At 43.9% G+C, this 17262-nt stretch overlaps 1 protein-coding gene across 2 annotated transcripts in view; it reads right to left on the reverse strand.

The window, feature by feature from the left end:
• Positions 1-17262, reverse strand: part of GRM4 (glutamate metabotropic receptor 4) — a 292534-nt gene that overhangs the window by 41990 nt on the left and 233282 nt on the right. For both annotated transcript variants that reach the window (XM_082226841.1, XM_082226842.1), the window contains exon 7: positions 9932-10132. In XM_082226841.1, the coding sequence (XP_082082967.1) occupies positions 9932-10132 (201 nt within the window). The remainder of the gene's footprint in view (positions 1-9931; positions 10133-17262) is intronic.

Genomic DNA, 17262 nt, shown 5'->3' on the forward strand with positions numbered 1-17262 from the left:
TTGTCTGCAGTACATCAGAAGTCCAACTGGGCTTAGCTTACCAGGTTCAACTCTGCCACTATTATCAAGAGGACACAGTTAACTCTGCCTGGATTTTGCTCCAATTGACCTAGGGGCTTTTAGCAAATGCAAAGTTGTGGAATAAGTGAACTAAAGCTGCAGGATATGTGAACTAAATCTCCTTGCTTAGGCTGCACTCCAACCCTCTGATTGGTCATGATAGAGATCGGGTAGAGGTCTCCCTCCATCCAGTCCAAAACAACTCTGCTAGCCTCCATGTGTGGAGTGACACCACCATCACTTCTCCAGCATGAAGCTCCCCATTCCACCCACCAGAAGCACAGGTAGATGGAAGTATGGTGGAAACCCCACCAGTTGAATGTTCCTGGATCTCAAGCTGCTCCTACAACCATCACTTGACATTGTGGGGCTTTAGGCTAGCATATAATAGAGAAGGGAGTTCCTTGCTCCCTGGCTGGTATGGACATCAGGGATGCAGTAATGATTACACAGAGGCTGGGATTCCTCTGTAATTTATTTATTTATTTATTTATTTATTTATTAATATTTATTATTATTATTATTTAGGAGAACTGATATAGGATACAGATTCCCAGCTGCTGTGTACCCAAATAGCTATTGAATGCAAGGGGCTGGATCTGTAGATCAGTAAAATCAGCTCCCCTCCACTGAATTTCAGAAACTGGCTCCCCAACTTTTGAGTTGGACTGGCTCTACTGCCATTAATAATCTACCCCACACTCTTATCTAAAATAGTTAAAAGCTAGTTCTTTACCTTGGGCAAGCAGAAAATAACATTAGTCTTACTCCTCGGCTCCTTGTGTTGCCTAGAGAAATCCTTGTGGCTTTTTCTGCTCGCATAGTGATAACGCCTACAATTATATATTTGCACAGAGCTAGGGCTCCAAGAAACTCCTTTCATGGATCAGGCCTTCCACTCAGTTAAGGTATAGTGCAACCTGAGAAGCAACTGACCATTAAAAAAAACACACATAAGGCTGAAATCAGTTTTGTTTAACTTCAGCTCCAAATAACACAGTGAAACCTGCACATAGACCCGTAGTGGGGGATGGGGGGGGCTAGCCAGGGTTTTTTTGACCCTGGTGAACCCTTCAGAATGGCACTATTGAGGATCCCAGTCTCTCTCTCTCTCTCTCTCTCTCTCTCTCTCTCTCTCTCTCTGTATACGCAACTGCACATTGGTGTGGGTGTGGGTGTGGGTGTGTGCGCGCGCGTGCCAAACTGGGTCTCTGATCTGGGTGAAATAAATCCTAGTTTCGCTCCTCCCTGCACAGCTGCATTAGGAATAGAATTTTCTATAATAATAAAAAAATCTCAACGTTGGGCTTATCTACACAATTGTTTCCTATTTTTGTTTTGCTCATTTAGCTCAATGGGACACAAGGTGGAGGGCAGGGTTATAGTTCTGCTAAAAATACGAACAAACCTTGCTTATTATATGAAGTATCATACACATTATTAAATGCATTATTTTGGGCAAATTATAGACACATACATGCCAGGTTTCCTAAAGTAGCTGGCACATAACCAGATGCATGCACACAACAATACATATAGATGTATAGAAATACTTAACATATCAATACTTATTCAATCATGCTACATAAATGAGCCATGGCTGGTGTCCATTCAGAGTGATGGAGCAAAAGGCAAAAAGGCCAATAGGAGCTGAGCCAAAGCCAACGATGACAGAGCCAACTAATTTTAGTTTTGGCTTCATCCCCCTCCCTGCTGAATTCTACAAGCGCAACACTGAGGACAGCATAGCTGCTCCTTCCATTTACAGCACATTCAACACACATTTAAACTTCCTTTCAAAGGATCCTGGGAACTTTAATTTCTTAAGGGTGCTAGGAATTGTAGCTGGGTGAGGGGAAAACTGCAGTTCCCAGAAATTTTTGAAGAAAATCATGTGCTTTAAATGTGCATTGAAGGTGCTTTAAATGGATGTTGTGGATCTTTCCTATGGACCGGTTGTGAGTAAGAAGGCAGGCAGGTGGGGCTGACTAAGGCTGACAAAGCTGGCTAATTTTGCATATAATTAGGCTTATTTATTTATTCATTTATTTAAAAACTAATCCCGAAAGACATGGTCCAATTTCGGACAAAGCTCAATCAGACTGGAAAAGTCCAATCCTGTGTTTAATTCCATTTGAAAAGGATTCCTCCTCTGCACCAAGCCTGCAGGTGGAGCCCATTTGATCCCTTTCCCAAATTCCCTCCTGCGTTAACAGCATTCATGAACGGCACAAAAATCATAACGGAGGCCCAAATATGCTGTTAGGTGACACACAGAGAAAAAAACACTTGGAAGTGCCTTGCCAAACAAGTTCATAATTTGAATATAAAATGAAAAGGCCTAGAGAGCATAAATTTACGATTGTGTTTTATCAATTAAATTGTTTGCCACCAACTGTGTGAATGTGGTCAAATTTCTCATAGGCACCAGAGCAGAGAAAGAGGGAGGGGAGGGAGGGAGAAAAGCAGGTGGTGGGGGTGCAAGTTTCCTGTGGGTTATATAAGGAATCAGACTGCATAAGGGACAAAGAAAAGGACACTTTCTTTTTGCTTGTCATTCACCCAATCAGTTCCATTATGTACATAAAGCACGCTCCAAAGGACATCACGCAGGCCTCCCTCCCTCTCTGGATCTTCCTGCATATTGTTACTCCCCTGCTGGATGTCCAGGCATATTCTTCTTCCCTAAGCCATTGAGCAATGAATCCATACATAGTGACAGTACATCATGAGGCTACATCATTCATTCACCGAGAGCGGTAATCCCCTCTCAGTATTCAACCGGAGAGCTTGAGACAGAAAATAACAACACATTTATATAGAGTCGGGTGGACGTGCATGTCATGAAATCAAAGAGCTGAAAGCCGGGGCTGGAAGGAGGCTCAGTGCAGGCAGGTGCTGAAAGGGATTCTGCAAGACGTACCTAACGGAGCTTCCTTCCCTCACCTTGCAATGTGCCTCCACTCGCAGGAGACTAGATCCTGTCCCCACAAACCTGAAGAAATGTGCTGCACTCAAGACTCCCTGTGCTCTAGATCGCTGAGATCTCAATAGTCACTAGAGACAATTAAGAACATAAGAAGAGTCTTGCCGGATCAGGCCAAAGGTTTATCTAGTCCAGCATCCTCAAAGTGGCCGACTAGATGCCCACAAGCAGAACCTGAGTGCAACAGCATTATCCCCACCTGTGACTTCCAGCAACTGGTATTCAATGGAGGCTGATCTATTTGGGCCAATGGGGCAGTGCCACCCCACTCTCATGTGTCCTCAGTCAGCCCTCACCTGCCTGTCTTCTTACTTTCAACCAGTCCAGGGGTGGCTCTGCCCATCAGCTCCTTCCTCTTTTTTCTCTTTGTTGTCCCTTGTAAAGCTCAGCAGGGCAAAGGATGGGGACAAAGCTAGGATTTGTTGGCTCTGCCTGCCTTTGGCTCCAGCTCGCCCTACTGTTAGGATCCCTGCATTTTGCCCTCCCTTCTACCAGCCACCCCTGCTGGTATTCAATATCAGCGAGCCTTTTTCTGGTCCTGCTCCAATGCCCTGACACAATGAAGTTAAGTGAAGCTTGCCAACCTCACTTCAGGAGTGGTAGCAGGGAGAATATTGAGTAAATACAAGTGCTGGGCTCCATAACTCCCTCCACTTTAACAGGACCGTATATCCCCAGCGAAAGAGAGGGGGTATTGTGTGACTTTCAGGGGGCATTTGAATGTCCATCTCACCTGAAATATGAAACAGGCAAAGCTTTCATCTTTCTTAAAAAGAAAAATGACAACAAAAGACTTGTTGTCATTTCACATGATGGCTTGGCTGCTCCACCACATTGTTCCCAGAGGCATTGAGTCCCAGGAATGCAGCTAGATCAGCCAAACCTCTCTCCACAATGGCAGCAAGGAGTTTATAAAAGGTTTTATAAAAGCAGGGGGGAAGGAGGAAAACACTCAACCACCTGGTATTTAAAGCAACATGAACACTCTTTAGCTTGACCCCCTTCCCTCCCAAGTAATCCAATGTTGGAGGAAGGTTGTTTGTTTTATTTGGGGGCTTTGGCAAAAATTGCTTGGGTGAACTTTTCATCCCAGCTCTATATACAGCAGGCTACGTGGCCAGCTTTTGAACCAGGGATTGTGTGCTTTTACCAGAAATTTGATCTGCAGCAATTAGCAGGTGGCAATGTTTATCTTTCTGCTATGAAAAGCTTCACTTGCTAATTCCTGAAGATCAAGCCTCCATTAAAGGACCCAGCCATGGAGACCAGTTCAAAAGGTGGTGGTGTTTTTCTTTGCATGGAGATAACAAAACTCCACTTGTTTCTTTAGGTTGAGCTGCTTTTAAAACCACGAATGCAGGGCAGCAGGGGTAACAATAAAAGACCAACATCTTTTCACACAGCCACCTCATTCACATATGAAGTGAGGGGTGGGAGTCTAACAAGAAAAGAAGCATGGAAGCTCCAGTGTCCAGATGTAAAAAGGGGGGCAGGGCTTCTGCACCTTTGCAGGGCATTTCAACAGGTGCAGCTTGCATGAAGCTCCTCTTGCTGAAATTGCTGATCGTGCAGAATGGTTAAAGGTGCAGAACCCCTGCCTTCTTTTGCATCCGGACACCTTAGATTCCCACCTTCCCTCATAGTCAGATTTCTCCATTCCTCGCTTGCTTCCAGTATGAGAGCTGGGAATGAAGAAAGGTGGATGGAGCAAGGAAATGGAGGAAGGAATGGCATGGCTCAGCAGCCCTGTTCTGTTTGCTCCTCTCATTGTAACAGCAGGACCTCAGCTTCCCAGGGTCCAGGTGGATTGGGTGGATGTGTGGATCAGGCCAGGTTAGGTCCTTTTGTAATTACTACACAGCTGCCTTTGTATACTGTATGTGGTGTGTGCAACCCATCAAGCTGAAAACATTTCACTAACCATGTATGGCAGGCAGCACAACAGTGGTGCACTAACTACATGCCCTGTTTGAATGGGGCTAGACCATTGTAGAAGAAACCATTTATAAACAGATTAGTCTTCAAGGTGCCACAAGATTCTTTGTTGTTAGATCTTCTGTTGTTGTTGTTGTTGTTGTTGTTGCATGCCTCTAAATGAGGTGGGTTTTCAAGCATCTAGTGGGCATTATTACATGGTGTAGGGGCATGCTGTATTCAGTCTGGAGGTCACACATTGTGCAGTCCTGTTTCGGGCTGCTAGCCTCAGTTCAGATCCCTGAAGCTATCCTTTAAATAGAGATTTGATCTGCAAGGATTAGAAAGTGGAGCTTTTCACACCATGGAGATAACCACTTTAGCCGTGCCTCCTTTCCCCTCACCTTTCTCTGTCGTCTCCCCAGTGTCACATTTTAGACTGAAAGTTGCTTTGTATAGAAGTGTATGCTTTTATATTTTATAAAAGGCCATTAACACGGATAGTGCAATAATAATAATGAATAATAACACTAACTGCTGCAGTGCATATCAAACTTTTGAAAACTGATCTATGGGTTCCAAAGTTGGACTGCTGTTCATGCTCAATATTCTCACTACTACCATTCCTGCAATGAGATTGGCATGTGGTCACAGGTGGAGGAGTGCTGGTCTGCACTACTACTGCAGCTTTCAAGGAACAGAGGTTGTACTTAGCAAAAGTCTTTCTGCTGAAAACTATGGTCCACAGAAAAAAGCCTGAGCAAACAGAAGGGGATGCCAGCTGCTCTCTCTAAGCTCTGTTAGGCTGACCTGCTCACCACAACAACACCTGGAGTCCCACACAGATCCAAGCAGGCTAAAAGGCAAGCTGAGAGGCAGGATGGCTGGCTTTCCCAGCCCTGCTCTGGATGCCTTTGCAGACAGCTCATTACACTTGATATGCACAGTGAGTGATCAGCATTGACATCCCTGCCACTCATGTGCACAGGGGACAGCCACAGAGGAGCACTGAGGGATGCAACCTAGGAGGGAGAGTGGGTGGGAGTGAGATGCAGCCCTTAATCACAAGAGCAGTCAGCGCCTGATTGGGCATTCGCACCAGCTGCTCAGTGCCTGGAAATGAGTGGGCAGATGCTGTGGACAGTACATTTGCTCACCCCCTTTGGCTCTGTTTAAGATTTCTATCTCTTTGCCCTGTGCTTGCACACATGCACATGGTAGAGTGATACAAATAGAGGCTACTCCAGTCTTATGATTGCACTGAATAGATTGATTACTTGTTTAATTCTAAAAGCAGAGGCAGAAAGCTGTAAAAGAGGGAGACCCGTGGCCCTCTAGTTAAGACTCCATCAGCCCCAGCCAGCATGGTTAGAGATGATGAAAGGTGTAATTCACCAGCTTCTGGAGGACCACACATTTCCCATTCCTGGTCTAAAAGAAACTAGGATGCAGACACCTAAGCTTTTCAACTTCCTTCTCTCCCTGTGGAACAATACATAAATGGGAAGTAGTGAAGTTCTATCCTAGTAGGTTTTCAGCAGGATCAGAACCCAATTGCTCCTTCATCACCTGTCTTCTTCTCCTCTACTGGAGCCCTTCTTCCCAGAATGGAATGGGGAATAATCCATTTTACCACCAAATAAGGAGAAAGATGATGAGCAGAGAGAAGCAGGAGGAAGTCCCCAGCAGAATTCTGCACAGTGGATCAATAGCTCATTCCTAACCTTCATGGGGCTTGGAATACACAGCCACTGAAAAAGTGTAGATGGAGAATATGATAGAGCTCACTAACACTTGTGAATGGCATCTATATAATCTTCATATTACAGACACAGACTCCAGTGGCGTGTTTTAGTTTGGTTACTTCTTTCAGCACCATGGACTTCTCCAATCTGTTTGGGAAAGTAATCTCACAAGTCCCTTTACCTATACAGAGATTACACACCACTAAGTTGTAGCTGTGCCCTACCCACTATTCATGGATTTGCCAAAGACTAGCAAGTTACAAATGCTTACAAAGCATCCAGAAGACCTTTCTTCACCATTTCAAAAGTGCAGAGTGGGGACTGAACCACTGGTGAGATCATGCAGTGAAAAAATGAGATTGCCTCTTCCCCTTAGACAATTCTTAAAACATGCTAAATTTCAAAGATAAGCCCAATTAAAAGAAGACACCCAGTTGCCTGGCTTTAAATGGATAATCTAACATACAAGTGAGGTTTATGTAGTCAGATTGTATTTATCAAGAGAAGGATGTGACCAGATGAGAAATACTATAAAATATTTAATTACACTGATTTAGCAAGTTGCCTCAAAGCAAGACTCTTTGCTGTGCCCCCACCTCCCTCAAAAGTTTATCTTGAAACAAAATCAAATGAATTGCACAAATAAATCCCAATAACATTAAAAAGCAGGAAAATCAAACAAGAAGATAGGGAAAGAATAAATAAAGGAGACGGATTGTGAGGAGATTGCAGAGGAGAGATAAATAGATGTAATAAGGAGGCAGAAGCAGAAAAATGTATATTAAAGAGATATAATGTGAGGATGTGATGAGTTTCTAGAATATGTAAAGGAATTACTAATCAGGGGCAAGGGAAGATTGTCTAACAAGAAAGGAACAAAAATGTGGAACGAGAATAAGGAAATGGAACTGGGGATTGTTCATGTGCATAGAATTATGATGGGACTTTAGGAGATGCCGGCTTTAGTCTGTTTTTGCCACATGCTCCCTGGTCAATTCTTATAGGGAGGGCTAAAAAAATAGCCCAGCTATCAAGATGCAGATACATGCAAATTCCACTTTCACTTCTGCACATGGAGCTCCTTATCAGAAGCTCCTACCCGAATCTAGATGGTTTCTTTCAGTCACTTGAGCCACTTTGTGGGAGAGCTGAGTTTTCCCACCATGTGTTTGCAACTAGAGATGTGGAAGCCCAGAAAAAATCTGAAAAACTGGAGAAAAAACTGAGATGGGAGGCCCCCATTTTTCTGCCTTTTTCTCCTTTTTTCACATCACAGTTGCAGCCAACACTGCATGTGTGAGGAGAGGCAAATTGATGAAAATGATGAGTAAAAATGACCCTGGGTGGTTTGGCTAGTCATGGTCCCTAGATTGGTATGTATTTGTTATGAACTTTCATGGAAACATTTCCCCTCCACATATGGTGGTCACTTCTAAAATATGTGCAGTGGACAAAGAGAAGCTGATCTTTCGTATGGTGCATGATGAATGAACTCAGTTAAAGTTAGGGATGGGGGGAAATTCAGTTTGGTTTGCTTTTTAACATGAACCTACCTATTCCACAGTTCCCTCCAAAATGTGCAAAATGAACCTTACCTATCTTTTGAAATGTTTCAAAAGATTGTTCAATTCAGATTATTGCAGTGTAGTTCTCCAACCAATATGGATGAAAATGCATACATAAGGGGAAAGTGTTCATAAAATGTATATATCAGGGGTAGGCAACCTAAGGCCCGGGGGCCGGATACAGCCCAATTGTCTTCTCAGTCCAGCCTGTGGACAGTCTGGGAATCAGCATGTTTTTACATGAGTAGAATGTGTCCTTTTATTTAAAATGCATCTCTGGGTTATTTGTGGGGCATAGGAATTCGTTCATTATTATTTTTCCAAAATATAATCACCCCTCCCCCCAGTCTGAGGGATAGTGGACCAGCCCACGGCTGAGAAAGGTTGCTTACCCCTGGTATATATTAATGAAAATACCATAGAGCAATGCATTATATTGGGAGAAATTGCTTGCAAAAATATGTTATGTTGGGTAAAATTGCATACAAAAAGGTAAAATGCTGGTGATGTTTCATGAGAATTATTTTGAATGCAAACTGATGTGGAAATGTGAAAAACTGAACTTAAGATAGTAAAAATGAGAAACAGAGAAACATAACCTCCCTTCTTTGCAACTCCATAATTCTATGATTCATGTACCCAGTGGTGTGTTTTTTTAAAAAAAGAATGTTTAGGGGTACTCTCATTTTCCTACTCATATTGAAATACTGCCCCTCAATGAGGCCAATGAAATTCCCAAAATGTTTAGGGTATGCCCTAAACCCCTGCGTACCCTCAGAAAAAAGCACTGCACTGCATGTACCATAATTTACTAATCTTTATAACCACTCTAGGGCAAGGAAGAACTACTCCCATCTCATAGACATGACCCAAAGCAACCAAAAGCCAATCATCTGACAAGTAGGGTTGCTTGTTCCCCCATTTCACCTTTATAGAGGCTCTGTGCCTTTAACAATGTAGCCATGTGGTCAAGAGGGGATAAATGGTGTTAATAATATGAAGAAGAAGGAGGAGGAGGAGGAGTTGTTCCAGAATTTGCATAACATTCTTTTAAGAGCTTTTGCGTTGTTTAGTGCACATTAAAAAACCAATTAAATATAAAGTAATTGCTAAAACACATTACTCAAAGGTGTGCAGAGACATGCCAACAGGGTTCAATTGCCTGAAACCTTGCTGCACACATCAAACCTGTCTCTTTTCAAAAGATGGGCAGCACAAAGGTAATCTACACCGGTGGACCAACTGTGCTGTTGCTTTTTTATTTTTCCCCAGAAGGCAGATTTTTGTTTGGGCTCCCAAACGAAATGAAAGAAGCCAGGAGAAACATAGGGAAACAACTGTTTGATGAGAACATTAATTAGATGCTCCATTAAAAAAGTGGTGAATGAAGAGTAGCAATTACAGATAAAACACCCAACGCCATTTCAACCTGGTGTGCTTGTTGTTGCATCTCAAGATGTATTATTTTCAGAGTACTGGGAGGCAGGAATACATCTTACACTAAGTCTGTGGCTGGGGGATGCAAAACCATAGAAAACGTTGCAAGTGGAACATTTAAACATTCAGTCAGTGTTTTATATTAAGCCAGGCAGGGTTTGATGCCCCAAGAAGCCACAAGCAGCTGTATGGCCTTGAGGGTTATCCCAGACAGACAGACAGACCTGAGAAATTGACGCTACGGATGTACTTGAGAAGCTCTGCACCATCTACTGGGTCCATCTTGGGGCAGAGGCCAATCTTCCCAGGGCACAAGTTCTTGTGCATGTTGTGAAGTGCATGGCCCATGGCATAGACAGCATCGATGACAAACTGCACCTTTCCTTCCTGCTCATAGGCAGAGTCCTGGCCAATCCGCTCACGATCTGGAAGACAAAAGGCAAAGGGCGGGGTTCAATCACATACTTTCATGGGCAACTGTAGACTTACAGGGTTATCCATTTGCTTTGAAATCTAGTATTCACTGTGGAATTTCAGTTCCTGAAAAGGATTCAAAGGACTCCTGCTTCTTGCAAGGAGTGTATCCACTGAACTCTTTCATGCTGAGGTGAAAATGTGTACTGAGATGCGGGGGGAGGAATGTTAGGAAATATTAGAAGACCATAACAGTTTCAGTTCATTTGTTGCACATGAAAGTAAATAAGAAGAAAAACCCACCCAGTGCATACCTCCATAGTGCCAAAGAGTTGGGCTGAGTCTTGTCATTACAACAGCTCCACTGGATCAGACCAAGGCTCACCTAGGCCAGCATTCTGTTCTCACAGTAGCCAACCAGACACCTGTGGGAAATCTAGAAGCAAGGCTAGACTGGCCCTGTCTCATTAGTAGTAGGAGTGCAAAAGCCACAAAGTAACCAATGCCATTCCATGATTTCAGTGATCCTGTAGATCAGGGATAAGGAGCCTCTTTCAATCTACCAGTGGGGGGAGCATTCATTCCTGGATATCCTTCACACGGGCACAAACCAGTGGTGGGTGTAAGGGGTGGACAGAGATCAAAGTGAAGCGAAATATGTGACTCATATCTTTATATAGGTGGCTACAACATTCCAGCCAAGTAAAACTCATAGGTTTTCTACATATACCCACTCTCCTCTCCATTACCTATTATCACAATTCATGAACATATTCCACCTAGGCAAAAGCTCCCAAGGAGGGTTTGGTAGAGAGCCAAAGAGGGGTGTGGCCCACAGAGAGGAGGTGTGGCCTGAAGAGAGTCCCAGAGGCCAGGTGGAGAAGCCTGTGGGGGCCACCTGCAGCACCCAGGCCTGGGGCTCCCTGCAAGTGCTGTATACTATACTGTTTTCAATGAAAGAGCAAGACCTGCAGTTTTTGCCCATATAGTTTTCTAGTGTGAATGTAAAACTTATAATGATATTTCCACATTAACGACAATCACCTCTTCCCATAAATAGCAGGAGAGGGAGACTGGAAGGTGATTTACTCCTCCTGTGTGAAAAATGCTTGTAGTGGTGTTCCATCCTGTTAGCAACAGCTTTCCTACGCAATTTTTCCATCTTAAATTGCTCTGTTTCACATTAGCACACTAGGAGCACAAATGCCCCAGCTTTGATTGCAGAAAAACCTGTCATGCTGTTCTAGCCTCTGAGTACTCAAACTTCTTATTTGTTTTGCTAGAGCATACAAAGTCCATCCTTCCCTGAAGGTTTTTAAAAAGAACTTGGAAGGCCATCTGTTATGATTGATCTAGTTGAGATTCTTGCATTGCAGGCAGTTGGACTAGATTACCCTTGGGGTCCTGTCAGTACGCCTTTCAACCGATGTCAGTGACTGGGCCCAATAAATGGTTCTGCCCTAACTGGGCTAGGCGACTGGAGCACTTTCAGAGACCTTCCAATCCTGGAAAGCAGGTCTCAGTGCACTGGACTCACAACTGTGCATTGTGAGCACCAGACTCAGCAGAGTATAAACAACACAGAAGCTAGCTGTGAAGCATAACTTCTTTTATTTCTAACAGCTACTACAAACTAAAGAACTACTGACTTGCATGAGTGTTACAGCTCCCACTCAGCCATCTAGTCACTACATAGATAAGACTCTCTCCACACACAAAGTCAGGCAGTCAGGCAGGAGCGGAAGAAGTGGAAGAACTGTTTCCGCCCCCTCCTTTCTCAAAACATCATATTAGGAGATTCTCGCAATGGGAGGGGTAAAAATATCAACAGGTCCCTCCCAACTTTACAATTCTTTGATTCTCTGTTTTCTTTATTTTAATAAATTCATACTGAGTACAGTAAATGAACTAGATGTGAGCTGTTAATAACCTAAGGTTAATCCAGAAAAGACTGTGACACTGTTGGTCAGCAGGAGAGCCGAACCAGGAGCTGAACTTATTCTGGATTGGATTGCTCTCTTCTTTAAAGGCCAGTTTTGCATCTTGGGGGGACACGAGTGGCGCTGTGGGTTAAACCACCGAGCCTAGGACTCGCCGATCAGAAGGGCAGCAGTTCGAATCCCCATGACGGGGTGAGCTCCCGTTGCTCGGTCCCTGCTCCTGCCAACCTAGCAGTTCGAAAGCACGTCAAAGTGCAAGTAGATAAATAGGTACCACTCTGGCGGGAAGGTAAACGACGTTTCCGTGCACTACTCGGGTTCACCAGAAGCTGCTTAGTCATGCTGGCCACATGACCCGGAAGCTGTACGCCGGCTCCCTCAGCCAATAAAGCGAGATAAGTGCCACAACCCCAGAGTCAGTCATGACTGGACCTAATGGTCAGGGGTCCTTTTACCTTTTGCATCTTGGGAGTGCTTCTGACTCTGGTTGCACTCCTAGAAACTCATATGCCAGCAGGAGCTTGGAGAGCTTTTGCACAGATTTGGCTGGTAAATGAGCTATGCCCCTTTCTTGATAAAACAAATCTGGCCATAATTACACATGTCCTGGTCACATCCAGACTGATGCACCATTCTCTGTGAAAATGCCTTGGAAAAGTGTTCAGAAGCTTCTGCTGGTACTAAATGCAGTGGCCAAAGAGATTTCCAGATCCCCCACTGCTGATTATATCACCTATGTTTTATGTTGGCTTCTAGTTCCTTTCTGAGCACAATTTGAAACTCAATGTTCTTATTTACAACAGCCTAAGTGAAAACCCTTTGAAAGATCTCCTCCTCCCATAAGATCCTGCCTGCCCACTGCATTTAACACTAGAGGCCCCGTGTCCTACCAATCTGATGAGCACAATTGGTTAGGATTTAAGACAGGGTCTTCCCAGCTGCAGCCTCCAGTTTGTACGACTCCCTCCCTAGAGAGGCTTGGTTGGTTGGTTGGCTCCCACTCACTCTCTTAACCTTCAGGTGAACTGAGCTTTTAATGCTCTGTCTTTTTATTTTATGCCAAATTGTTTTATCCCACCCATAGTTTTATTGTATGAAACTAATTTTAGCTATTTGGGCTGTTTCTCATAGAATCATAGAGTTGGAAGGAATCACGAGGTCCTTGCATCTGTTCAGTCTTACTCCATATTTTATGAACTTTCTCATCAGTCACCTTGAATATTTTATAAAGAAAAGTGAGGTATAATTTTTAAAACAAATAAGTGAATGCTTTGCAAGCCAACAGCTTCTGTCCATCACACAAAGATGTGTTGTACATAACTTAGTACAGTACTCATGGTCTTGATGGTCCAGAAAAGAAAGGTCTAGAAGTAGGTTTTCAAAACTCCCCTGAAATTAAGAAAGATGAGTAGCAAGAGGTTAATTCTCACTGCATTTGCTTGGTAACTTTCATGGTGGAGCTACAGATAATGAAAGCACTTTCATCACAAAACCCTGGGAGGAACCAGGCCCTCTACAAGATATAGGAGGATGTCACTCATTCCAAATGCTATAACAGCAACCCTCTTCTGTGGATTGCTTCCTTTACAGTGTAAGAGCTGCCTGTAGCTAGCAAGGGAAACCACAAAGCACACTTTCTTTGAACTCTCAAACTTGTACACCCAAGTCACAGCCTCAGTAGCAGCATATGCAAATATTATTCAGCCCCTGGCATCATCCATCTCACCACCAGTGGCTCTCACATCAGTCTCCCAAGTGCTATCAGCTGTGTCAACGGATGGTCTGCACAGCATCCATCAGTTCTAGGATGTGCTCTATCAAGTCCTTGCCACTGCCAAACACACCTTCAGTTTTTCTCCCATCCCGATATTCCTCCCCCACCCACCCACCCTCCCGCCCCCTCTCCAGCCAGCGTTGGATTGCAGGATCATTCAAGTATACGGTAATTACCCACGACAGCTGCCTGCCTCTTCCTGTCATAACCGCTCTTAATGGGACTTGAAACATGTTAATCATTTGGCAAAAGATACCGATTAACACAGCACACTGTTAATTGGAGCTAAAAGAGGGTCCCCTGTGGTATGGAACTGCCAGAATAACACCAACCCAGCCTCCCAAATACTGCCCCTTCACCAGCAGAGGGGAAGGGTGTGTTTGTGCATGCCTGGCTATGTGCATAAAGCCATGAAACTCAAGAAGGAGAAGAGGATTTAAAAATAGGGGACATTCTGAATTGTGAAGTCTATGACAGTGGTGGGGAACTGGTAGCCCCTCCAGATAGTCCTGGGCTACAACTCCAAGCTTCCCAAACTATTGATCATCTGTATGGGGCTGATGGGACCTGGAATCCAGCAAGAAGTGGAGAGTTACAGGTTCTTTACTTCCAGCCTAAGGGAACAATCAGAGAAAGCACTGACCTACCAGAAGTGAATGGTGTCTCATCTCCTCTCTTGCATTCTACAGTCAAGACTGGCAGAGGTTTCACATATATAACAAGTTCCTTGCCCGCCCAGTGTGCTCCTTCCAGCAGTATCACAGCTTATAATAGCCAAGTAGAATGTTTATGTGCTTCGTATGACCCTGATGCTGCGATATGTGGTGTGGTGATTCATATCAGAGGGAAAGAGACTCCTATGGCTAGCAAAGGATGAGGCAGGGAAAGAAAAGCACATTCATAGATTTCTTTATTCACTTGATACTACACTTGCTGCTTGCTCAGGAGAATCACCCAACCAATAATCAGTCAGGATGGGCTGCAGGTCTTTATGGGTGGGGCTGATGAGCAGCTACAAGCCTCCAGGTTTCTCCTGATAGCGTAAAAACGTCTCTCTCTCTCTCTCTCTCTCTCTCTCTCTCACACACACACACACACACACACACAGAGAGAGAGAGAGAGGGGGGGGGCAGGGGCAGGCAAGCAAGCTATCCTAAGCTAGAAGGGGTCAAGGACAATGACACTCCATCCTTTAGCACTTTTTGAAGAATTTATTTTAAAATGTTCAACTGTCAACAATCTGAGTTTAAAAATATATTCCTTTTTTAAGGAATTCAGTTATTTGCTTTGGCCACACTGAAGTGACACCTGGTTGGTCAATAAGACTGAAATGGGATGTAGGAAAGTGAAAAGTTTCTAAACTATACAAGGTATAGAACCTGAAGGAATTTATGTAGGCCTTCCGGAGATTCTACTCCAGATGTTGCTTCTTGTGTCTGCAGTTCGTCTTGTAGGGTAGACCGAACCTAACCCATGTTTACAAAGAAGTATGTCCCATTGATTTTGCAATTTAGCTTTAGGATTGCATTTCAGGGGTCACTGGATAGCTTAGAGTTCCACAGAACCTCAGACTGTGCAACATTTTAGAAATCTTAGGCGTTTTGCAACATCAAATTAGCACAACTGCTGGAACATAAAGGATGCCTCGTGAAATTCAAAGTGCAAGGTTTGACATTGTTCTGAATCATACTATTCAATTGTGCAAAGCAAAGAGATGACCTAACCCCTTAAGCTTTTCTATAGGTCACTTAATGGCCTTTCATGGCTGGTGGCTACTATAAGCCACTGGAATTGCCTGTATGGGGAAAAGCTGTTTTGCTGTTTGATCCTGGTTAGGGAAAGAACCCTGGGCTTTTGTGATTGGTGGCAAGAAACAGTCATGGGGAGATGCAAGGGTAAGCTGTTGCTTTTTGTAGGAGTGGGCCTGTTCCAAGTCTAATACTATTTGTCTGGGTGCCTGCTTCCTGTCCTCTGCTCAACCAGTATATTCTGCAATGGGAGCAAATGTTATAAAAATGCAATAAGCACATTAGCACTCTTCCTACAAGGAAAATGACCCTGTAAAAGGCTGACCTGACACTTCCTGCTGCTTCAGAATTGGAGAATGCAGAAGCAATGTTCTCCTATAAAGGTTGCTTCGCTGTATAAATGCCAGACTACTTTAAAATAATGTTCTACAATAAGAATTTAACAACATTTTAAGTAATGTGGTTCTTCCCTGAATACAGTTGCAACTAAATCTATATGAGGGGTTTGCATCAGCACTGTGTGTACCTCAACTAAGAAGGCAAATTGGGGTGATTCTGAGTAGCTTTTCATTTACAGAGTTGGACCACACCATTACCCATGTGTGCCAAGGAAGGGCCCAACCATCTGAGTAGCTCTTTGCCTCTGGGTTTTCTTTCCTTCAAAAAGTTAAACATGCCCATCTCTACTTTCTTTTCCATGAAATCAACTTGAATGCAAGAGGGGAGGAGAAGATGGATTTCTTCTTCTTCTTTTGATGGGCAGGCCTAGCTTTTAATTACAGTGAATTATTTCCCCAGTCTACTCCAATCACAGTGAGCTGGGGAAGGAATGCTGAAGTAAACACATGGTGGAGTTAGATTGTTGGGGATGGCCTGTCACACACCCCACACCCCCTCATCTTCCTAACAAATAATTTTAAAAACCTATGTATGTGAGCCACACACTTGATGGAAGGCCAGCCTGCTCTTCCACTTCATTCATGACCATGTAACTATAACAGATCCCTGCTATATACTTAGCCGCTTATCATTGTCAGCATCGCCCTAGAGCCAGTGCGCCAACTGGACTCATGCACCTCAACCCCGACTGGGCTGGGCGAGCTGGGTAGCACCGCCAGAGACCTCCTTCCCGCAGGAAACGGTCACAGTGCTGTGGACTCACAGCTTAGAGCTGAGAGCACCGGATTCACTGTCTCAATAATACAGTCGTTGCGCAGCAGAGTTTTGCAGAGTCTTGCAGAGTATAAACCACTCGGAGAGCAGCTCTGTAAAATATCTTCCTTTTATTCTATAACTACAACTATGGTACAAAACTATATACAGAGCTAAGTATTCTGAGCATAAAGCAATGCTACACTGAGAGTCTGCAGCTGCTCTTAGCAGCAATCTAATCTCTAGGATCTCTAACACTCTCACTCTCTCCGATACACTGACTGACTGACTCTCTCTCACACACACAGATATGTTGCTGGGCAGAATAATTAAATAGGCAGGACACGCCTCCTCTTCTCTGTGGAGAGTCAGCAGAGATCATCAGGAGATGGTCAGCAGATTCTTGGGTATGGGAGGGGTGAAATCTCCTCAATCATTACCTCACAATATGTACTGTATAACTGATAGTGGAAATTCCACACATAACTATCATTAAGTTCATAGACTCAGTTAAGTACCACTGGCTT

This window comes from Podarcis vaucheri, assembly GCF_965113315.1.
Source record: "Podarcis vaucheri genome assembly, chromosome: 6".
NCBI lineage: Eukaryota > Metazoa > Chordata > Lepidosauria > Squamata > Lacertidae > Podarcis > Podarcis vaucheri.